We start from the raw sequence: 24,603 nt of genomic DNA, 5'->3' as shown, positions 1-24,603 counted from the left end.
CAGGCTTTGAAATATAATCCTCCATAGGAAAACATAGTCCGCCCATATTTTTCATATTAACCACAGTTTTGATTTAGCAGACTGTACATTTATACAGGTACATCAAATTTGTTTGGGACTAGAAGCGTATTGTAAAAATGTCCAAGGATAAATAATAATAATAAATAATTATTATTATTCGTTTCTGCTATAATTTTGTTCCTCGAGTAAGTCTTTTTCGTTTGATCATAAATCATTATAATCATACAGTAATAATAGCCATAGCATTGATTTTATCGATTTCGGATGAATACGTGTCAACACAGGAATACATAATTATAATAATATTCTTTTCTAGAGAAAAACAATTCCGTGAGTTAAATGCAGAGTTCTTAAGTGATAGATATTCGCCCCAACTTCCCCTGTGGCAGTGGTCTCTAGATTTTAGCTCAAATGTCAAATTCAACCGTCAACCCTTGTCAAATTGAATAAAAATTAAAATTTAATTTTTTACTAATTAAACTGTATTTACGAATGAAATGACACATTTTTCTGGTTCATAATAGTGGCAGTGTAATTTGTACATCAACTAAAAACACACGAAGGCATATTATCAATCAATCAGGAAGGCAATCGGGAAGTGCATTCGTGGCTGTTCGCGGCAACCGATCATGTACGACTGAATGCAAGAGGTCCAATTGTATCTCTTTTGCATTGCCATTCTTGAGCGGGTATAACGTATCTATACTATAAAAACATCTTAGACTATTACTAAATACACTGCTATATATATTTGCTGTGTTCATAGAATCTTCATATTACTAAGAGACGCGTCAAAATAATATTCAAAATGAAACTGGTTAGTAATTTTTGTGTGCTTACTATGGGCCTCATAAGAAGGCTCAAGGTCACCCAAAGGGCGATGGAGCGGGCTATGCTCGGAGTTTCCCTGATCGAAACAGAAATAAGGAGATCCGCAGGAGAACCAAAGTGACCGACATAGCTCGCAGAATTGCTAAAATCAAGTGGCAGTGGGCGGGGCACATAGCTCGTAGAGAAAGTGTACAAATAATAAAATTAAAATTCTGTGTAAAAATAACAATAATGATAGGTACCTACTACTTGTCGTGATTATTTGCGAAAATTGTGGAGTTTTGATGACGTTTTCATTTGATTTCAGATTATTTTACTCAGTGTTGTCGCTCTGGCCGCGGCAGCCCCTGCTGACGTCCAGCTCCTACGGTCTGAGTTTAATAACGATGGCTTGGGGAACTATTACACCTCGTAAGTTATTTAATCATTCTGCTACTTAATGAACAACTAAATTTACCATGGAGCCTGCTTGACTTGGAAAAATTATATGATATCTTTCTTTAACTTCGCAATTGTCTAGTGACTCGATACTTTTTATTGACCTACTAGCTTTCCGCCCGCGGCTTCGCCCGCGTGGAATTTTGTCTGTCACAGAAAAACTTTATCGCGCGCGTCCCTGTTTCAAAAACCGGGATAAAAACTATCCTATGTTCTTTCCCGGGACTCAAACTATCTCTATGCCAAATTTCATCAAAATCGGTTGCGAGGTTTAAGCGGGAAAGCGTAACAGACAGACAGACAGACAGACAGAGTTACTTTCGCATTTATAATATTAGTTGGGATGGGATTGGGATGGCGTACATTGATAAATCTATAGTATTTCACAACTAACATTTTATTTTTATAACCTTTTCATCATAAAAATTTTGTTTTGCCGCGTCTGCTTTATACATAGGTTTTGAAAATTATAAACGATTTTACAATTTTATTCTACCCAATATTGATTAAATCTAGTGAGCAGCTAATAAACTCGCGGGACTGACATATTCTTCAGCATACTTCTGCTGAAAAATATGTCAGTCCCGCGAGCTTAAGGTGTGCAATAACCACTGTGCTAGTTAGTACTGGTTGTGGTACTGGCGACGGGGTTCGAACTACCTACCCTCGATTAGTTCGGAATCTGGGCCCCGATTGCGCTAATTTGTAATGTCTCCAATTCATCTCCAGTCTACCTTCCAGTCACACTCCAATAACATTCCAGCTGACATGCAATTTGGTAACGCGGTAATGTTTACGCGCAAACAACGGATTTACATTAAAAGTCTTCCATTAAAAGTCCAAACACCTTATTTTTGATACTAAAATGACTAAAACAGCAAATTGACGTGAGCGTTTGATTGCGTTTGAGAAAAAGTAGCTTTCTGTCATCTTTTACGTAAAGGTGCAGTTGCGCCCCTTTTAAGTTACAGTTTCGTTTGAACTGGCTCCGCGATACGAATTTGTCAAAACAGCTGATGTTCGTTCGTCGTCGTCCAGTCGCGTTGCGGTTGAAAATTTTTAGCGCAATCGGGGCGCTGACACCCTTGGGCTATTGTCGCTTTATTGGACTATTATATGCATTATTTTTATACATAGCATCTGTTTACAGCTTCGAGCAGTCTGACGGTACTAAACAGGAAAGCCGAGGCGTGCTGAAGAACGAGGGTCGCGAAGACGCATTCGTGGCGGTGGCTGGATCGTACGAGTGGGTGGGGCCCGACGCCGTGCGCTACGCCGTGCGCTACACCGCCGACGAGAACGGGTACCAGCCGGAGATCGAGCAGGGCCCCGGAGGAGGCGTCCCCGCAGGCCTCCTCGCCAGCCTTGCAGGCTAATAAACATACGACTGAATAATTCTCAAACTGTAAATAAATTATCTATTAAGTAAAATTATTTTGTAATTTCGTTTGCATCCTTTTGTTTACACAAAAATACCAACTATGCAGTAGGTATGTTGTATTTACCACCATTCGAAAGAATACCTAATTCTTAATCCATTGTGGGTAAACCTGACCTGTATCTCACGTCTGAAGTGACGTGATATTAACAGATTTAAAAGAAAGACCTTCACCTTTATCCATATGGCTATTAGGTATTTAGCATGATTCGAACAATTACCTAATCGTGGCTATAAATATTATGGTTATTCGTAAAATCTTCATATTTCTACAACAGATTTGTCAAAATCATAAAATATTAAAAATGAAGCTCGTAAGTTATTTTTTTTCATCATAATACAACTATTTTTACTAGGGATGTTATGGTTATGGTTTACTGATATTGGAATAATATTATACCGGTTTCGGTTACGGATATTCATAACATCTCTGATTTTTACATCATTTAATTTATATTGTTTATTCTGACAATCATAATTTGACATGGAACGGTAGTAACGGTATTTAATTAATTTCAGCATTCCGGAAAAAAACTATTTTACTTTCAACACCACTTATTAGTCTTGACAGCTCACCACCTTTCTCATCTATACCAGTGGCAGTAGTTCAACTTCGGTCGCCAAAAATGCTTTCTTGCACTAGTAGTTACTCAGATAAGCGCGTCAACCAAACAAACAAAAAAACTCTTCAGCATTGTAAAAATAATACAACATTAGTAAAAATATTATAAATGTTAATTATTAATGTCATTCTTTTCTTTCGATGGTGTTGTTTACGTTTGATTTCAGATTATTTTACTCAGTATAGTCGCTCTGGCCGCGACAGCCCCAACCGAAGTCCAGCTCCTATGGTCTGAGTACGTGAACGATGGCTCTGGGAGTTTTTACTTGGCGTAAGTAAAAAAATCAGATAATAAACATCTAAATTCAGACTTGAGACTGCGTAGCTTGGGAAAAATATAAATCAAAACCGCAATTGTCTAGTGACCTTCGACAAGTCCGGCAGCCGACATGGGCTATTGCTTCATTTGGGTTAAGTATCTATATTTTAATTTAAGCATTCTTTTCAAATGTTGAATATGTTTACAGTTTCGAGCAGTCTGACGGTACCAAACAGGAAAGGCGAGGCTTGCTGAAGGACGAGGGTCGCGAAGGCAAATTCCTGGCGGTGGCTGGCTCATACGAGTGGGTGGGGCCCGACGGCGTGCGCTACGTCGTACGCTACACCGCCGACGACAACGGGTACCGAACGGTGGTCGAGCAAATACAACCTAGACCACCAGGACAGCCAAGAGGCTCTGAACAACCCGTACAGCCAAGATACCCAGGAATAGGCCTGACACCCATTCGAGGTTATGACTATAGTAAGCCCGCCCTCGTCTTCGCTAGCCTAGTGGCGGGGTAATAGATACATATCACATTTTATATCGTTACAAAATAAAAGCTGGTATTATTTAACTTTCTAATGGTGAATTTACACCCAGGGTGATAAGTATCAAGCGGGCAATGATCGTAATATGAGAACTGTGTGCATGTCTGCTCATTTAGATAGGTAATATTAGTGTAGAGTCGCACTTCCAGATTTAAGTATGACGTCGCGTTGGTAATAAACATCAAAGTGTTCTTCAACTTGGAAAATCATAATAAAAATTTGCATCATTAGGTATAGCTGGATTGCACCATCATCTTTCTTGAACTTTAACAAACGTCAAAATTCTGTCAAACTAGATACAAGAAACACTAGTTAAGGTTATAGTTACGGTTAAAGTACAACTCGGTACAAGTTTACATTTTTAAAAATACACTATCCACTGTGTCTTCTGATGATTGAGAAATAATAAAGCAATCCTTTGTTATTAACAACAGACATTAACGAGTTATTTGACCTTGTAAATTATTGACAGCTATTTTCCCCGTTTAAATCTACTGGATAAGAACTTGTTAGATATAATTTGCATTAACAAAATATTGGGCATCTTGAGTAGTCTCTGATAAGGACATATTATGAGTATTATGACACCATAGCAACTCAATGACCATTGTAATAGAAACTGATTGACAAACTTAATTTAATGAAAATATTAATAAAAATAATTTGTGAACTAATAATAGTTCTACATAATTATAAAGATGTTTATAAAAGTATATAAAATAAATATCCGTAGAGCGGGTACATGATTGATTGTTTGTTACCTAAACTTTCACAATAAACTTTTATGAGCTTTTCATTACTTTTTAATATAACTGCTTAACAAAAATAAAAAATGGCAGGATCATGCATGGGTGTGTCGAATCTCGCTTGACTGCAACGAACTTAACTTGTTTTGTTGCGGAAGTTATTGAATCTATTGATTGTAGTTCGTCTGTTGACCTATACTTTAGTAAGGCGTTTGACAGGGTGGATCACAAAATTTTAACTTCGAAACTTTACCACGGTGGAATTAGTGGTTTGTATTAAAGTACCGTCAGAAATGGAAGCACATCGCCAGGAGAGCTACCCTCGGAGATAACATCACGCCACCATGTACCTCGTCAGCGCAACCACGACCACTCTGACAAGAGTGCCCGACTAAGAAGAAGAAGAGATTAAAGTAGCTTGCTCAATAAAATTTGTCTGCATCTTACCTGTTTTTTTTTTCAAGTTAAGCGATCCTCGGTTTTAAAGGGTTTTACATCTGATACGCGTTTGTGACGTCATCGGGCGTCTCACAAGGCTTGCATTCGGGTCCATTTCTTTTCAAATAATTTCGTAATCGATGTCGAAGCCTGATGTCATTCTCTTTACTGATGATCTGAAAATAGTCGACCGGATATTATTTAATTCCGTTTACAACTTCATGTTAATCCAATTAAATGAAACTAAATGTAGATAAAAATGTTATTGAATGCATTTTTCTGGAAAAAACCCCCTTGCTATAGGTGAGTTGTTCATTATCAATAGCAAAGCACTGGGAGTCTATCTATTTTACGGTGAAGCACCAGCTTTATCATAAACATGAAAACAAGTAGGTACTCATAAACTACAGTAAAAGCTCTACCTTACGTTGATTACATTCGAAAGAAACATTTATAAAAATACTAACGGCCACCCGCGATTTCGTACGCATGGATCCCGTTTTACCCCTTCATCTATCTTACGCGGTTTAGATTTATTCATACAAACGTTTTTTCCCGCTAACTCCCGTTCCCGTGGGAATTTTGGAATATCCTGTTGTAACTAAGCTTTAAGTTTACTAAGGTACCTGCATGCCAAATTTCAAGCGTCTAACTTAAGCGGTTTAGATTTTTCATACAAAAGGATTTTCCCGCTAATTCCCGTTCCCGTGGGAATTTCGGGAATTCCTTTCTTAGTGCACCTCTACGGTACCTAAGCTACGTCTCCTCCAAATTTCAAGTGCCTACGTTTAGCCGTTTAGGCTGTGCGTTGGTCTGTCAGTCAGTCAGTTTCTCCTTTTATAGTATTAATAATTTAATACAAGATTTATCCTCCTGCCTGATTAGACTCCTGCCTGCTTCCAATTTCAACATTGTGATCTTAAGGTGCACTAGAGCCTTTATTACATAGTGCATTATCTCACTATTATTTTGCAATGAACTGAGAAGTTGCAGGATTGTACCTACCTAGAACTACCTTCCTTATAGTTCCGCTTTATGGGTAGGTATGTTATGTTACCCTCAATAGAGAAGCTTTTGTCCTGCACCTCACGAGAAAGTGATGTGATGTGCATTACCATTACATTACCAAATCAGTATAATATTTATACAATGAAGACCTTCACCTTCATCCTTATGAATATTTAGCATGATTTTAACAATATGACCATGAGGATATAAATATTAGCCTTGTCAGTAAAATGATCATATTGTTATTTCTACAACAGACGTACCTATCAAAATCATATTTAAAATGAAGCTGGTTAGTAATTTTATCTATACCTAATATTTAATTTCATTACCTACCACTCGAAGTTACTGATTAGGTATCTGTTATTTTAATTGTGTACAAAAATAAAAGTGTTTAATTAAGTATATTTAAAATACTCTGTCTAAAAATAACAAAAAAATTACAACTTTGTCATGACTAACCTATTTGATAAGTGTCTTTAAAATTATGTTTTAGTGCTAAGATAGTATAGGAAAGTAATCCGATTTTCTTTTGATGACGTTTTCTCGTTTCTCGGTTTTCGTCGGTTGATTTCAGATTATTTTATGCAGTATTGTCGCCCTGGCCGCGGCAGCCCCAGCCGAAGTGCAGCTCCGACGGTTTGAGTTTTTTTTTAAAGATTATTAGCAATTTGTATTGCCCAAATTACTAATAGTCCCCTTAGCCCCTCGTGTTAAGCTAAATAAGCTTGTGTTACGAGTGGGCTCACCACAATAGTCGAGCGGCGGTGGGATTCGAACCCGCGTTCTTTGTTTCTTTTTAATGAAAGCTCTTATATCCTGATATCAAAGGATTTTTTTTCCCAACGAGTAACAGGTTACTTGTTTGGGTGTGACTCTTTAAGAACAAGCGAAAAAATCAGTTAATAAACATCTACATTCTACATTCTACATTCAGCTGAGCCTGCATAGCTTGGAAAAAAAATCTTTCTAAATTCGTTCAATATTATTTCACAACTACTGAATAGTAGGTACTTTTAATATGTTTTATTGTTATTATTTTAAAATAATCTCACATTACAAAATATTGTTTGTTGCTAATTGCTAATTATAGCATACTACTAGATACTACTGCGAACAATGTGACTGACATTGTCAGTCCCGCGAGCTTGAGATCTGTAATATCCACTGCGCGAGTACTGGCACGGGGTTCAAACCACCGACCCTCGGCAAGTCCGGTAGTAATTAAGTACCATAGGGCTAGTGTCGCTTCATTAGGTCATTTTTGAAGCATTCTTTTCAAATGGTGAATATGTTTACAGCTTCGAGCAGTCTGACGGAACCAGACGGGAGAGCCGAGGCGTGCTTAACCCTTAAGTAACACCGTGGGGTAATTTTTTACCCCAGGCGCATAAAAGTTGACATATCTTTTATTCTACCGAAGCTAGTGCAATGTCGTTTTGTGTATTCTCAATGCAGAGTGTGCGCTTTAAACTCGTAGACGCGGGATATGAAAAAAATCATCCGTTTGGCTCGTACAGGTAGGTGGGGTGGAAATTTACCCCAGGGTGTTAGTTACGCATGCTTTAATTTATCTTCACCTAACATGTTATTAATAGGTTTTTACAATATTGAAACAAAATGATTAAAAATTTATATGACGATTAAGTAGCACGTTGTCTCGAGAATGCAGAGAAATAAATAGAGCTTGATTTACATAATATTTTTCGAACTTTGAAGACATCCCCTCAGAACACAGCGTTCATAAATTCGACACAGTAATAGAACTCAAAAGTAATAATTACGTAATAATTCAGCGTGTCTGATGTGTTATGAAAAAATAATTAGGAATAAAATAAATAAAAAATATTTTTTCATAAGTTTACAAAAAAATAAGTGTTTTTATTTTGCTTTATTATAAAGCCAGAAATTTTCGTTTAATTTTATTTTGTGTTTAAAATATGTATAAAACATCTATTCAATGTCAGATTAGTGTAAATTTTTGGTTCCCACAATAGCTTTCCAAGATTTTTCTAGAAGACCATTGTGGAGACTATTAGTTGCCAATGAAAAATTATTTGTTTTTTGTTATGATTGATTTAAGATGTTTCTTTATGCTAGATAGACGTTCTTTTAAAGCAATAGTATAATTAAGTGAGTCCATTAATACATTGTAAGTCACAAATTAAATTGATATTAAATATTGACTTAAAATTTTTCAATTTCCGTTTGGGGTATTTTTTTTACCCCAGGGTGTTCAAAGTGTAACCAAAAATAAGGATGTTACTTAAGGGTTAAGAACGAAAGTCGTGAGGACGCATTCGTAGCGGTGGCTGGCTCGTACGAGTGGGTGGGGCCCGATGGCATGTGCTACGTCGTGCGCAACGCCGACGACGACGAGTACCAGCCGCAGATCGAGCAGGAACAACCTGGACAACCAGAACAGCCAAGAGAACCAGGACTGCCAGGACAGCCAGGAATGCCAGGCTCACCCCCATTTCTCCACTCTAGCCTTGTGGGGAAATAGATATATCACATTTTGATTTTCTAATGTAGGTACTAACTGCATGCAGTGTGAATATATACCTATACAGGGTGGAATTTTGGGTAGCGCATTTTCTTACATAACTTTTCAATTCCTATCATTGGACGTCCGAAAATATTTCTCATACAATTTGATACCATAATGATCATTCTTCATAAAAAATTTAAAACGTACATATTTAAAAACATAATCATTGTTATTCATAATGTCACTAATCATACACTTAGTTTTTACTAATATTTGTTTTCATACATTTTTCTATCCTAATGATCGAAACTCATAATCATTCGAATAAATAACTATAATATTCATAAATGTGATTTATCCTAATATTTGTTTTCATAAATTTATTACTCATAAGTGTATTTATCCATATTATTGAAAATCATGATGTCTATATTCGTATTAAATCGTATTTTAACATTAAATTAATTTGAAATGGTCCAAAACAGGCAATATTTTGTGCCACAAAACTAACGTGACAGAAACGAATCGCTGCAAAACCGACTCCACGTAGTCTTGTCTGCCCTACCCCTAGAGTGTAATTTAAAAGCCGGAGGCGCGGAGGGAGGGCAGCCCTCGCCCGCTGTAACGAGGCTCGGGCGCCCGGGTGAGCTGGAGCGGCTAAGGCTGGTCGCCGAGGCGCCGAAGGCGCCGATGGCGATCCAAAAAGCCGAAGCTGCGGAAGCAAGCGTGGGTGCCTGAGCCTCGTTACGCAAGGGCGGAAGGGCTGCACATCCCGCAGCGCCGGAGACGAGGAGATACCAATGCATGCTGCATGCTTGCTTTCATGCTGCATGCTCTGCATGCTTATCTACTCTATTAAATTATACTGATTTTTTTAAAGATACGAGTATGTCGGTTATAAAGTAAATTATTCTGAACAACAACATTATGAGTTTAAGAATGTTCTTAGTAACAACATTATTAATTAAAACAATATGATCAATGAATGTTATGAAGAAAACAGATCTGAAAATAAAAATTATGTATTTGAAATGGTTCTTGGTAGTAACAGTATTGATAAAAAAAATATGATTACTAACTGTTATGAGCTCCGATGGTAGTAATAAAAATGTATGAATAAAAAAAGTATGAAAAATAAAATTATGAAGAGAGATTATTATGAACACAAATCGGTAGTAAGACAAAGAATAGGATTTAGAATTTTATGTGAGCCAATATAGAACCCTTTATTTTTTAAAAGAAATAGAACTGCATTCAAAGATTTCCAAAAATTTGCTTGCCACACCCGGGAATCGAACCAACTAAAATCTGTTAAAAATTACACCCTGTATTTTTATTACATCGATCGTTAGGGTTAAGTATAAGGATGAAATTTCTCTAAGAAACTTGATAAATCAGATGAAAGGAAAAGCATGAAATCTTAAATTATTTTAATTGTGTACAGAAAATTGTATGGTATGGTAGTGAATTTTCGACAAAGAATCGAAAATCTTTGAATGCAGTTCTCTTTCTTTTCAAAAATAAAGGAATGTTTTCTTTCAGTAAAATTTTCTATCTACAGTATTAAGAGTACTTTCCCTCCAGGTGGTATTACAAAATTCCACCCTGTATTTATACAATGAAGACCTTGACCTTCATCCTTATGAATATTTAGTATGACTCTAACAATAAAATTATTACTACGAGGCTATAAATACTAGCAGCGTTCGTAAAATGATCATATTTCTTTATCAGATGGGTCAAAGTATTGTTTATTTAAAATGAAGCTGGTAAGTAAGTATTTTTTGTTTATAATATTGTATTTAGCTTTACCTTACCTATTTGTTGTCTAATCTAACTTATTGTTTTTGTGTTATTTTAATTCAGTTAAATTTCAAATAAAGGCTGGGTTGCACCATCTTACTTTAACTTTGACAAACGTCAAAAATCTCAAACTCCATACAAAAAGCACCGGATATTATTTATTATTTACTCTGTGTTAAAATTGTGTTTTAGTGCTACGACAGTGATCCATAACTTATAAAAATAATTGACATTGTTGTTTTGTTTTACTATTAAATTTCAGATTATTTTACTCAGTGTTGTCGCTCTGGCTGCGGCAGCCCCAGCCGACGTCCAGCTCCTATGGTCTGAATACGTGAACGATGGCTCTGGGAACTATTACTTCGAGTTAGTAAAAAAATCAATAAATAAACCTCTACTCGTAAATTCAGATCCAAGCCTGTGTAGCTTGGAAAAAATATTAATCTTTCTAAAATCGCACTTAGCTAGTGACTCGACCATGGCGTAGATCGATAAATATTTTAACATTATTTTCACAATAGATGTCTATTGTAAGATTTTTATTTATACAATAATTAATTATTGTTTGTGTCGTAGTTCACCCTCGGCTAGTCCGGAAGCCGACCATTAGGCTATTGTCACTTCATTTGATTATTTTTGAAGCATTATTTTCAAATTATGAATATGTTTACAGCTTCGAGCAGTCTGACGGTACCAAATATGGAAGCCAAGGCGTGCTGAAGAACAAGGGTCGTGAGGACGAATTCCTGGCGGTGGAGGGATCGTACGAGTGGGTGGGGCCCGACGGCGTGCGCTACGTCGTGACCTACACCGCCGACGACAACGGGTACCGACCGGAGATCGAGCAGATACAACCAGGACAGCCAAGTGTCCCTGAACAACCCATACAGCCAGGATACCCAGCACCACCAGCAACATATCCCCCGCTGCTCATCGCTAGTCTTCTGGGAAATAATGGCTAATGGATCTAAAGGGTAGAAACAATAAACTATACAAGATATCGACAAACTGGTTACTGGATCCTGAAAGTGCTTCACGAACTCTTTCAAACGGTACCAATAATGATGTTACAGAATAAACTGGAACTATCTGAAAATTCAACCATTCCAGCTTCCTTTTATAAAAGACATTGACACAATAACTATATGGGACAATTAGGATCCCTTGAAAAACACTGAGATGAGCATTCATTAATGAATTAGGTACTTACTCAATAAAGAATCTCCTTTTTCTCGTAACATCATGTTTGTTGAGTAAAACATACGTACGGTAAGTACCTACTTTATATTTATTTACTTACTGAAGAGGACATCACAGCACGTTAGCCTTATATTAAAGCAAAGCTGTTGAGTAGTGTAGTAGTAGATCCTGAGATTAGCGCGTTTAAGCAACAAACAAACTCTTCAGCTTTATAATAAGTCTCTTAGCACTCTACGTTTGATTGTGCCAGCCTACCGATGCCTACGTGTTTTGAAGGCCTTGGGTTATACTCGTAATAAATGCAAAGAAACTAGTTTTTAAGCGTAAAAATTGTTGATGTACCCATGATGGCACTCAATCTGTTATAATATATTCATGTGAAATTAAATCCTACACCTAATATCTGTTACTAGCGGCCGCCCGCGACTTTGTACGCGTGAATCCCGTTTAATCCCCTTAGGGATTGAATTTTGCAAAATCCCGTCTTAGTGAGCACCTACGAATTTGAGACTCCTAGCACTTGTACTTTCTGAGATTTCGTTATGAGTGAGTCAGTCAATGAGTGACCTTTCGCTTTCATCTTAATCTTCAATCAAGCTTAATCGTAGTTAAGTAACCCTCCTTCTGGCGCAGTCGGGTAAAAAGAGTCTCATCAGGAGCCTTTACATGTAGGATCATAATCTTTTTGCGCTGACAGAGCTTTATCGTTATTTGTATCTCTCGTTGTTTTAATTTGTGTACAATGTACATGCATATAGCAATATCTATACATAGGTATATCTTATCTTTATAAAAGTACCTATTTAGAATAAAAACTGTAAATAAAATACTCAGTGCCTAAATAAATCTATTAAAATTTCCTCGCTGACACGAAATCGACAGCCTTACTATAGAAGGTGTTGTGAAATGCACACCGCGACCAACGATGACCCCACCGAAGCCAGTTCTACGTGTGGCATTTGACGGAAGTAATGAAATAACCACCAATAACGCACTAAATTTATTTTAAGCATCTGCTTCTTTGAGGTTTCCATGCGTAATGTAAGAAATTTCTCATACAATTTAATAAATTAAGGCGATACCCCATTAAATTTGTTTCAGGGCGTTTGTCGTGTCCAGCCAGGGCTAATGTCTGAAATTAATTTTATGCAAATAGGTAACTGGTGAGCTTTACACATTTACATTTTAGTTGTAACTTGTTATCTACATAGATAATATACTTCTACCTCATATTATAAAAACGAAAGAACTAATTGTTCAAATTGAATAGGCTCTGAAAAGACTAGACCGATTTGAAAAAATGTTTCACCATTAGAATCTGATGAACACAGTCTATATTTTTATTGGCAAAAATTGGCACTTTAAACTAGAATAATTTGGAAACAGATCCCTAAATGGAAAAATAGTCTTAGAAACCCCTAAGCCATTTTAAAAGACCTATTCAACGATACCCCACACGATAGGGCAGAAGATGAAAAAAGATTATCCCCCTTTTACATGTAGGGGTTGTTACCCTAAAAAATTTTTTTTATCAAAATTTTATTTTACCGTTTTGTCGGCGTGATTAATATACATACCTCCACAAAATTACAGCTCCCTTGTGCCAATAGTTTCCAAGCAAAACCTCGGACAGACAGACAGACAGACATATCCAAACTATAAGGGTTCCTTTCCTTGTCAGGACTACGGAACCCAAAAAACTATAAATCTTGTAATAATTTAATAATTTTGACTCATGCCTGTTTCCAATACCCAACATTGTGATCCTAAGGTGCACTAGAGCCTTTATAACATAGTGCATTATCTCACTATCATTTTGCAAAGAGCTCAGCAGTTGCAGGATGTAGAGCTATTTGGTGTTATGTTTCCTTATCGTTCCGCTTAATCGGTATGTTGTGTTACCCTCAATCGAGAAGCGTTTGTCCTGCATCTCACAAGAAAGTGATATGATGTGCATTACCAATCATCAATATATTTATACAATGAAGACCTTCACCTTCATCCTTATGAATATTTAGCATGCCTCTAACAATAAAATTATTACTACGAGGCTATAAATACTAGCAGCGTTCGTAAAATGATCATATTTCTTTATCAGATGGGTCAAAGTATTGCTTATTTAAAATGATGCTGGTAAGTATTTTTTATTTATAATATTGTATTTAGCTTTACCTTACCTATTTGTTGTCTAAGTTATTGTTTTTTTGTTATTTTAATTGTGCACTAAAATAAGTGTTCAGTTAAATTTCAAATAAAGGCTGGGTTGCACCATCTTACTTTAACTTTGACAAACGTCAAAAATCTCAAACTCCATACAAAAAGCACCGATTATAGTCATAGTTATGGTCAAAGTTAGGTGGTACAACTCAGTCTTATTATTTATTTACTCTGTGTTAAAATTGATTTTAAAATTGTGTTTTAGTGCTACGACAGTGATCCATAACTTATAAAAAGTAATTTTCTTTTGATGACATTGTTGTTTTGTTTTACTATTAAATTTCAGATTATTTTACTCAGTGTTGTCGCTCTGGCTGCGGCAGCCCCAGCCGACGTCCAGCTCCTATGGTCTGAATACGTGAACGATGGCTCTGGGTCCTATCACTTCGAGTTAGTAAAAAAATTCAATAATTAAACCTCTACTCGTAAATTCAGATCCGAGCCTGTGTAGCTTGAAAAAAATATTAATCTTTCTAAAATCGCACTTAGCTAGTGACTCGACCATGGCGTAGATCGATAAATATTTTAACATTATTTTCACAATAGATGTCTATTATAAGATTTTTATTTATACAATAATTAATTATTGTTTGTGTCGTAGTTCACCCTCGGCTAGTCCGGAAGCCGACCATTAAGCTATTGTCAAATTATGAATATGTTTACAGCTTCGAGCAGTCTGACGGTACCAAACATGAAAGCCAAGGCGACCTGAAGAACAAGGGTCGTGAGGACGAATTCCTGGCGGTGGAGGGATCGTACGAGTGGGTGGGGCCCGACGGCGTGCGCTACGTCGTGACCTACACCGCCGACGAGAACGGGTACCGACCGGAGATCGAGCAGATACAACCAGGACAGCCAAGTGGCCCTGAACAACCCATACAGCCAGGATACCCAGCACCACCAACAACATATCGCCCGCTGCTCATCGCTAGTCTTCTGGGCAACATTGGCTAATGGATCTAAAGGGTAGAAACAATAAACTATACAAGATATCGACAAGTTTGTCGATATCTTGTATAGTTTATTGTTTGTTGTGTGTAACCAGTTGGTTACTGGATTCTGAAAGTGCTTCACGAGCTCTTTCAAACGGTACCAATAATGATGTTACAGAATAAACTGGAACTATCTGAAAATTCAACCATTCCAGCTTCCTTTTATAAAAGACATTGACACCTTAACTACATTATATGGAACAAATAGGATCCCTTGAAAAACACTGAGATGAGCATTCATTAATGAATTACTTAACCAATAAATAATCTCCTTTTTCTCGTAACTTCATGTTTGTTGAGTAAAACATACGTACGGTAAGTACCTACTTTATATTTATTTACTTACTGAAGAGGACATCACAGCACGTTAGCCTTATATTAAAGCAAAGCTGTTGAGTAGTGTAGTAGTAGATCCTGAGATTAGCGCGTTTAAGCAACAAACAAACTCTTCAGCTTTATAATAAGTCTCTTAGCACTCTACGTTTGATTGTGCCAGCCTACCGATGCGTACGTGTTTTGAAGGCCTTGGGTTATACTTGTAATAAATGCAAAGAAACTGGTTTTTAAGCGTAAAAATGGTTGATGTAACCATGATGGCACTCAATCTGTTATAATATATTCATGTGAAATTAAATCCTACACCTTAATATCTGTTACTAGCGGCCGCCCGCGACTTTGTACGCGTGAATCCCGTTTAATCCCCTTAGGGATTGAATTTTGCAAAATCCCGTCTTAGTGAGCACCTACGAATTTGAGACTCCTAGCACTTGTACTTTCTGAGATTTCGTTATGAGTGAGTCAGTCAATGAGTGACCTTTCGCTTTCATCTTAATCTTCAATCAAGCTTAATCGTAGTTAAGTAACCCTCCTTCTGGCGCAGTCGGGTAAAAAGAGTCTCATCAGGAGCCTTTACATGTAGGATCATAATCTTTTTGCGCTGACAGAGCTTTATCGTTATTTGTATCTCTCGTTGTTTTAATTTGTGTACAATGTACATGCATATAGCAATATCTATACATAGGTAGGTATATCTTATCTTTATAAAAGTACCTATTTAGAATAAAAACTGTAAATAAAATACTCAGTGCCTAAATAAATCTATTAAAATTTCCTCGCTGACACGAAATCGACAGCCTTACTATAGAAGGTGTTGTGAAATGCACACCGCGACCAACGATGACCCCACCGAAGCCAGTTCTACGTGTGGCATTTGACGGAAATAATGAAATAACCACCAATAACGCACTTATTTCCATGCGTAACAAAGGTCTTAACTAACAAAATGAGTTATGAGTGTTTGAAAATGTTAATTTGCTCATACCACATTTGAATCCTGAAATGTATGAATGCTTGTCAGATAACACCTTTGTTAAGGTTTGACACGTAACAAAATTGCGTGTTTTGAGCTCATTAGTCGATTTTATCATCACTTGAAACCTATGTTCATGCAAAAAAGTCGATTCTTCAGTTTTGTCAGATAACACCTTTGTCCACTCTCCCCTTCAATTTGCTCATGCAGTTTGATGAATTAAGGCGATACCCCATCAAATTTGTTTCAGGGCGTTTGTTGTGTCCAGGGCTAATGTCTGAAATTAATTTTATGCAAATAACTGATCAGCTTTACACATTAACACATAAACTAATTGTTCAAATTGAATAGGCTCTGAAAAGACTGGACCGATTTGAAAAATTCTTTCACCATTAGAATTCGATATTGCCTGTGATGAATACAGTCTATATTTTTATTGGCAGTACCTACGAAATTCTACGAGTCAGTTACTTTTGTATATTCTCAAGAATACTATTGTTATTAATATTAATGTTATTAGTATTATTATTAATGTGCTCTATAATTCTAGAGCAATAACTACCTAATAAGCACATTACAAACCATCATCATAGCATCGGCTTCATGTCCATCTCTTAGTCTCTGCTGTACGGCTCTGGAACGACATCTTCCAAAATTTTCAAAAAGGCTGCGCAACCATTTTGAAGAATGGTGACTTTTTTCTTATTTCTCGTTATCTCAGACATAAGTGATGTGTACACCTATAATATTATTATATTTATGTATCTATGTGTATTATATTTATATGTTATTTATTTTATGTAACCTTTTGTATTATCCAAACTGTAATTTTTTTGCACCGCCTAAATTTCTTTGCATAACCCGTGGTTGACTGACAGAGAATGCCATCCGGCATTAATTCCGCCACATTGCATTAATTACTTGTATGTATGTGCAAAAAGTTTTAATAAAATAAATAAACCATGAACCAACTTACAAGTTATGTATTAGAAAATATATAACCTAATAAAAATCCTTAGAAGAAAACATACTAGATGTACCTACCTAATTGCTTGTTTAAGTGTCAAGATGTTGGGATCACTTCTTGTTTTAAACAGACGTTACTATCTTTTTTGTACTCATTTAGCACCTATTTGTACCTACAAATACTCGTATAATTTTGCCATTTTCTTATTGGTCCAGACGGTATTAAAGATCAATAGGTACTGATCCCGTTATTTTGACGCATCAAGATGACGGGATCAAGCTGTTTCTACAAAACTATTAATCATTTTTGTATAACAAAGTACTCCATGATTTTGTTCTTATTTAATACTTACCCCTCAAAAGTTATGAACTATGCGTTACGTATTCTATGGTTTCTTTGTTATGTTTATTTATTTTATTTTTATACCTTGCCATTAAAGAACAGTAATGTATTTCAGTGAAGTGAATTTTGTCTTCGAGATGATGCCAGGCGTTTTTACTCATTTTAAATAGGTGTAGTTCTAACATCAGCTAATATTGCTATTTTTATAAAGATGGCAGCGTTACAGAGCATACAAAGAAGCATTTATGTGAAGTCTCGCTTACGTTTGACGTATCAAAAGACCCTCCCGTGCCGCTCCCATACCTCTGCCACTGACTGAGGTAGGTAAGTGCTAGACCATATGTTGCGGTCTAATGTCACACGACTGACATCCTGCACAAAACTTCTAACATGAATAACGCAGATAAATTCAATAGGCGTAGCCTACATTAAATAAAAGCTTTTCAATAATCGTTGTCATTTTATTCAACTACGCCAACCATAATACGTTCAACTAAGCTAAATTAAGTCGTCTATTCTTACTTAAAAAAAACTCTTACTTAGTTATTTTTAAAGATAAAATGTTATTCTGTTCTTCTTGTCGTGTCGACTACAAACCTACAGTGTCAGCCCAAAACTCCACTACAAGAGTGGCGTTGTCAGTAATCTTCATTAAATCTTCCCGCGTGCAGTTGTTTGGGCACGCAGGGCACGATGTCATGATGTGCTTCGTCGACTGGGGGGAACAAAACCACACTTTTGGGGAACAACAAAATTTCTGTAGACAGCACTTTCGTCAGTCGCCTTAAATGTATGTAGGTATTTGTACTAATAATTTTACAACTTACCTATGATTTGCTTAACCTATTTATTAGCATAAGTGTTATCTTTAGGAAAATGTGGTACATATATTTTATTAGTGTATAAAATTAGTTATCATTAAAAATAGGAAAACCTGAGGCTTTGATTCAAGAAAATAACAAAACAAATTATAACATTTTTATTATTTTTATGTAAACAGTTACATAAGTTAATAAGGTATGTACAAAAGTATAGAAATAAGTATAAGACCTCCTCGTAATTTTATCACAATTCTATATGACATGCAGCTGGTTGATGATGCATGACTAAAGCGGATAACAAAGACGTAGGCGCGTCATCAGTCAGGTGAGTGATCTCTTTAATAACAAAATTGTTGTTATCAGCTCTTAATAGTACTTACACTAGGCAGTTTAAACTAATAGGCATCCCAGGATGGACTTGGGCTTAATCGATTAATCTCGAACACAACTAAAATAGTGAAACCCCTTGAGTATTAAGTTCAACACATTCAGCAATAAGTCCCAGCCTAATCTTGTTTACAGTCATATTATTATTGCAAAAAAAAAGGTGACATGTTATCCATTGACAGAACACAACTGTTAAAACAATATTTAAAGCACCCATTTGTACCTATTCACAACATCTTAACTAATACTGTAATGACAATCGTGATAACTGTTTTACTCACAGAGTATTACGAATTACGATTGCCCCTAGTTCGACCTAAGTAATCAGTTATGCCACATACATATTTTTGAATTCCATTCGTCATATGAATTAAGATCATGGTCGCAATACTTCAGAGATTACATTGGAAAAGCAAACACATGGTTGCACGAGTAATGGCGTTAGCGTGTTTTGTTCTTGCATGTGTTAACAATACTTTAAATAATCTTAATTCTTGTCCGACTCTGCAGTTTCATGCCGTGTGTTTATTGCTGGTAGTATTGTCCCTTGTAGTCAAGAGCTGCCCTTTCTTCTTGGTTTCTTGCGGCTTCAGGGTTGTTTTTAGCTTCCAGAGCGTTACGTTCCTGAAAATATTTAAAACATGAATGTAAATGTTAAATTATTCTATTCGTTACAGCAATAAATAAAAATGGTTTGAATTTGGTTTAAATAACGACCTGATCTGAGTGGGTCGAATTTAATATATGGTTATTACACTCAATCTTTATTAGATTCGAGTCAAGGTCTTTTGAATAATAAAAAACTATGGATCTATACGAAACCTACGATGATCTTCCGCATTTTTTCCCAATACAATGATGCACGCAATATGTTGCACAATGCCAACGTTGTGCAAAAAGGATACATTACATAACCACATTTCTGGTGAAAATATTGTGTCATTGCTTAAGTTGATTCAGCGAGTCTTTCAATCTTACCTGATTAGCCTTGATTCCGGCGTAGATGAGGTCAAGACCTTTCTGGATTTCGGGTGAAACTGGGGGAGGGGTGGGGATGTGGTCGCCCTTGACCCTGAATCCGAACTCGTCGGCGGTGTACTCGACGGTGATGACCTGGCCGTCAGGGGCGGTGTAGGAGTAGGAGCCGTGTTGCACCAGAGCGTCGTGATCCGCGCCGACATCCTTCAAGTAGCCCTGCTCCTCGGCGTGGATGTTATTACCGGTCTCGTACCTGAAATCACCGATGTTATGCCATCAATTCATTTGCATAATAACGCATATTACGCCCATTCTTATTCATGATTTATGCAAAATATTACAGTGAATAATAATAGCTGCGTGCCAGCATAATTTTACGTGTTTTTGAATAGTTTGACATGACATTTCTTCTGAACTTTTGCGAAAATCCAATTTTATGTAATTATCCTCAATTCTTATAATGACTGCTAAGTACTAACAAATTTTACATTTCACTAATATTTTGACATTACATTAAATTCTTTTGAGATTTTAATAGAATTATAGTGCCTGGTCGTAGTTTGTATATAACAAGACAGCATTGTATTACTTATTAAAAAATAGCACTAACAACATGAGATTCCTCAGCCTTTATTTTGACATGTTATTAGGACAGTTATAGAAAGAACATTTAACACTTACGAAGTCTTGTAGCTGCCATCAGTGCCTTGTTCCTTGTCAAAGCTGATGATGGGGATGAAGGTGGTGGTGTCCAGCTGTACTTTAGGCCTGAAGTCTTCCACTGGCTTAGCTCTGTACTCCTGCTGCGCCTGCTGCTGCTGCTGCTGCTGCCTGTATTCCTGCTGGGGCTGGTAGTTGTTGTAGTTCTGCTCAGCTGGTTCTTGGTCATCTATCTGCTGTTGCTCCGGTTTTAGCGACACTCTCCTTTGGGGAAGAGCTGTCGTAAGAGACAACACAGCACAAACGACCTATAACCGAAAAATAAATCTAATTAATCTCACAAAAGAGTCTGGATCTAATACAAGATGGCTCTAATGCTGATCACGACTTTTTGAACTTGATAGTTTTGTACATTAAGCATGCTTTCTGAAAACAAGCGCACGAGACCGGCTGATAGTTTTCGATATTAACATTGAGGATAATGTCAGCGAGGAGCTTAATCATATTCGTTATGTCGCAAGACAAGATGAGGCGGGTACAATAGGCCGCGTCTTGTGAAACCGGCTCATTCGACACGCAGGTTGGGCGAAAGTGAGCTCCAGCATAACATGTATTGGCGCTCACATGTCTACAAATAAGCTATTGTTTCCATTGAGCTCCACTTGACTTTTGGCCACGGCTTGTTACTACAGTCAACCGTGGCTTATGTAAGAACTCGTTCATATCCGTAGGAAATAGTGTAATAAGCCATCCAGCAAGTAGGTAAAAGTGGAACGTTCGCAGAATCTGGGTAACTAAACCAGTAAAAGCCTAAGCAAATGGATAACAAATTAATTGCTGTGATAAAGTTGACACCATAATAGCGAATTTATGTAAGTGTATATCGTGATAGCGTTACGATGTCTGGAGCGTGGCAGCCGGCTACCAGAATTAGCATCAGACCAAACGATTTACCGCGCAATCCGACACAATCAATTGGTTTATGCAATTGCTTTTTATCTTTCTTTCCACTAATTAACTTGTCTATTGATTGTACTGTACACGATATCGGCGTGTGTAATTACAAAAATCTAATCAAATTTTTCAATGTAATTATAAAAAAAATCACGAAAACTCGTTCTTTAGTTATAATACTTTTATTGACCGCATTTCGAACTTGCGACCTTTTGCGGTCGAAACGTTTTCTACACAGTAACAACCGCCGGTTACATCAGTTATAGTACAATTAGACAATATGTTAGCAGTTATATTTTGTAGTCAAATTGAACCCACGTATTGCCTTACTGATGAATCATCGTGACCTAAAACATTATGTAATGTCTAAACAAACAAATATACCGGCATGTCAAAATGTGGAACGTAATGATAACATAAGTGCTTGTAAATTATACAAGCTCCAATGATGGTAACTCAGTCGCGGTAATACAATTGTCTGTAATCGCAAGTTTTTTTCTGGTATTACCAATATGTTATGGAAACCAGTATTAGCAGTACGAGTATTATGCTAAATGCAGTAACGATGTAATCATGATTAGTAGTGAAAGAAAGTTATTGAGATATCTTTAATTACACCAGTCTAATGTAGATCACTTCCTTGGCTACATTTTCTTTTATTTACAAAATTAGATAAAAGTTACCACGATAAAGATATTATAGGCACAAAACCATTTTGAACTAAATATTATTTATCATTTATGTCCTGGAACCTTACAATTTATTTCAACTTTTGGCACAAACAGAAAGTAATTAAAGGAGGCAGATAAACTATGTAATAATAATAATAACTGGTCAAACAGGATCAATTTGAAATGCCTATTAAATTACAGGAATTTTAAACACATGAATATTGAGTAAAACGTCATCAATATCGTAGCTGAGCCGATTCAATATACCTACTTTGAAACCTACGAGGGGCGGCTGAAAAGTTTTGAGCCTAGGGTATTAAAAATGCCGATAGAAAAGTATGAAAAATATATTTTTCTATTCAATCTCCCTCTACTACAATGGACTTCTTACATTTGTGTAAAAGAGCTTTTAACCCACTGAAAAAAAATTCGCAATCTTTGCCTTCGAAATGAGCCTTTAACGCCGCCTTCATTTCTTTGTCACTCAAAAATTTTCGTTCCTGGAGGTCTTTTTTCCAATTTGAGAATTAGACAAAATAGCTAGGGATTCGGACTAAACTGTGTGGTGGGTGATTAATTTCTTGAAATCTAGTTTTACCCGGGGCAAGCCATTCAAAATGCGCGGTGTGCGCGGGCGAATTGTCTTGCAGTAACAGATTTCCTTTCGCCAGTTTGCCTCTTAATATTTCAACAACCACTTGACGCACTTTTATCAGCAGTACAGCATAATAATTCCCGTTTATTGTATTTTTTTTTAAGTAGGTAGTCAATGAATAAAATTCCTCCACAATCCCAAAAATAGTGGCTATGAGCTTGGGTGTCGATCGCTCCACTTTGAATTTCCGCGGCGGCGTTTTCCCTTTTGAATCCATTGCATTGACTCTTATTTTGACCTAGATCGTACTGCCGGATCTATTATTTATCAATAGTGACAATGTGAGAAAAAAATTTGTTAGGATTATAGCCAAAGATGTCCTAAAACTCCTGCGAAGTTGTGACTCGACGCTGGTTGTCGAACGGCGTGAGCATTTTTGGCACCCATCGCACGCACCCCTATTTCATGTGCAAATGAGTATGAAAAATATCGCCAATACGTTCCTTGCTAATGCCTATGGCTTCAGCTATATGTCACAGCTTAATTCGCTGATCACTAAAGCAAGATTCTTTAAATTTTCATTATTTTATTTGTTAATGGCGAAATCTGGCCGCCCTGACTTGCGGTCATCTTTTAGCGACTCCCTGCCATGCTTGAATTATCGGATCCAATCTTTCATGGTGGCAAATGAAGGCCCAGACTCCCCATAAACTGTAGACATCTCTTGAAATGTTACCGTCAGCGTTTTGTTCCTCTTTTTGAGGTATTTTATGACAACTGTGTACTTCAATTTCGTACATTGCGCGGATGACTGAGACATGATGTTGTTTACGGATGAATTACTAAAAGACTGATGACGCTAATGAAATGAAACTTTGTACATATACTAAGGAGGTTATTGGCAAATTAATTAAATTTAGCGCGAGTCAATAATAACACTTGAAGATACTTAGGCTCAAAACTTTTCAGCCGCCCCTCGTATATACTTACTAAAACTAGTTATAAAGTAAATATGTAAATAAACGATCTTAAGATAGTTCGTCAAAATCTATAAAGCTAAATTAAAATGCCTTCTGTTACAGATTTATGTTATACTAAAATTTTATATTAATTTAAATTAAGATAAATAATAATAATTATTAAGAAATTACTGATGCAGCTTTTAGGTTAAGGTACATACCTCTCTATGAACCAAGCTTAGAATAAAGCATTTAAAATTTAAGCTTTGAACTCTAAAATACTGTACTAGAAATGAGGTCAATATAGATCTTGAAATGTCGAAGTTCAGTAACCGAAACCTCGCTGACCTGATTTCGGCTAATTGTCATTTAAAGATAACTAAATGGTTAAGAAGAAAGTGCATGCTCGGAGAAATGGCATTGAACTCTATGTGATGAACTTTCAGGACTTACCAGCAGCTTCATTGTTATTTGTGTGGGGCGGCGTGCGACGTGAGCACAGAGGTTCGTGAACTATGTCAGAGTGGTAGTCTCGCACACTTATATACGACACCCCTGCCACCAGCGCGATACTCTGCCTTCATACTTTCATACTCGATCCATCGCAACGCTGGATGCGCCCGCGCCCGGCTCTCGATCGATCTCAATTTCGATATCTCAAAATCATGACGTAGGCTGGCGGGCATTGTTCGAAAATCTATTAAATTGCATTATAGTATTGTCACGTTGATATCTGATGACTTACCATTAGACCGGAACTAATGGACAAGATTGATATCAAAGGAATCGTTAATTCAGCTTTCAATATTGTGTATGTAAAGTTCTAGAGCTATCGCGTAATCACCCACATACGAGTATCACTGCTAAGCATGTTAAAAATAGGTCCTAAATGAAATATAAGTGTG

The 24,603-nt window shown here is 36.7% G+C and overlaps 5 protein-coding genes across 5 annotated transcripts; 4 read left to right on the top strand and 1 right to left on the bottom strand.

The window, feature by feature from the left end:
- The first annotated feature begins 793 nt into the window (after positions 1-793).
- LOC135071124 (endocuticle structural protein SgAbd-6-like) lies at positions 794-2,721 on the top strand. The gene is made up of 3 exons (XM_063964894.1): positions 794-838; positions 1,160-1,263; positions 2,441-2,721. Exons 1-3 carry the CDS (start codon positions 830-832, stop codon positions 2,664-2,666), a joined length of 339 nt encoding a protein of 112 aa, XP_063820964.1. The 5' UTR covers positions 794-829; the 3' UTR covers positions 2,667-2,721.
- Positions 2,719-5,352, top strand: LOC135071119 (larval cuticle protein 65Ag1-like). The gene is made up of 3 exons (XM_063964890.1): positions 2,719-3,042; positions 3,518-3,621; positions 3,818-5,352. The coding sequence occupies exons 1-3, from the start codon at positions 2,971-2,973 to the stop codon at positions 4,131-4,133; spliced, it is 492 nt and encodes a 163-aa protein (XP_063820960.1). The 5' UTR covers positions 2,719-2,970; the 3' UTR covers positions 4,134-5,352.
- Positions 5,353-10,557: 5,205 nt separating this feature from the next.
- On the top strand, positions 10,558-11,747 carry LOC135071121 (endocuticle structural protein SgAbd-6-like). Its single transcript, XM_063964892.1, has 3 exons — positions 10,558-10,612; positions 10,909-11,012; positions 11,320-11,747. Exons 1-3 carry the CDS (start codon positions 10,604-10,606, stop codon positions 11,606-11,608), a joined length of 402 nt encoding a protein of 133 aa, XP_063820962.1. The 5' UTR covers positions 10,558-10,603; the 3' UTR covers positions 11,609-11,747.
- Positions 11,748-13,368: 1,621 nt separating this feature from the next.
- Positions 13,369-15,339, top strand: LOC135071122 (endocuticle structural glycoprotein ABD-5-like). The gene is made up of 3 exons (XM_063964893.1): positions 13,369-13,979; positions 14,350-14,453; positions 14,729-15,339. The coding sequence occupies exons 1-3, from the start codon at positions 13,971-13,973 to the stop codon at positions 15,015-15,017; spliced, it is 402 nt and encodes a 133-aa protein (XP_063820963.1). The 5' UTR covers positions 13,369-13,970; the 3' UTR covers positions 15,018-15,339.
- A 3,298-nt stretch (positions 15,340-18,637) lies between these two features.
- Positions 18,638-24,248, bottom strand: LOC135071114 (endocuticle structural glycoprotein SgAbd-2). The gene is made up of 4 exons (XM_063964883.1): positions 24,152-24,248; positions 20,541-20,827; positions 19,860-20,112; positions 18,638-19,505 (listed from the first exon to the last, which is right to left on the bottom strand). Exons 1-4 carry the CDS (start codon positions 24,161-24,163, stop codon positions 19,407-19,409), a joined length of 651 nt encoding a protein of 216 aa, XP_063820953.1. The 5' UTR covers positions 24,164-24,248; the 3' UTR covers positions 18,638-19,406.
- Between the last annotated feature and the right edge of the window lie 355 nt (positions 24,249-24,603).

The sequence above is a fragment of the Ostrinia nubilalis genome, chromosome 4 (assembly GCF_963855985.1).
Source record: "Ostrinia nubilalis chromosome 4, ilOstNubi1.1, whole genome shotgun sequence".
Classification (NCBI taxonomy): Eukaryota; Metazoa; Arthropoda; class Insecta; order Lepidoptera; family Crambidae; genus Ostrinia; species Ostrinia nubilalis.
This window is presented reverse-complemented; position numbering and strand designations above follow the sequence as displayed.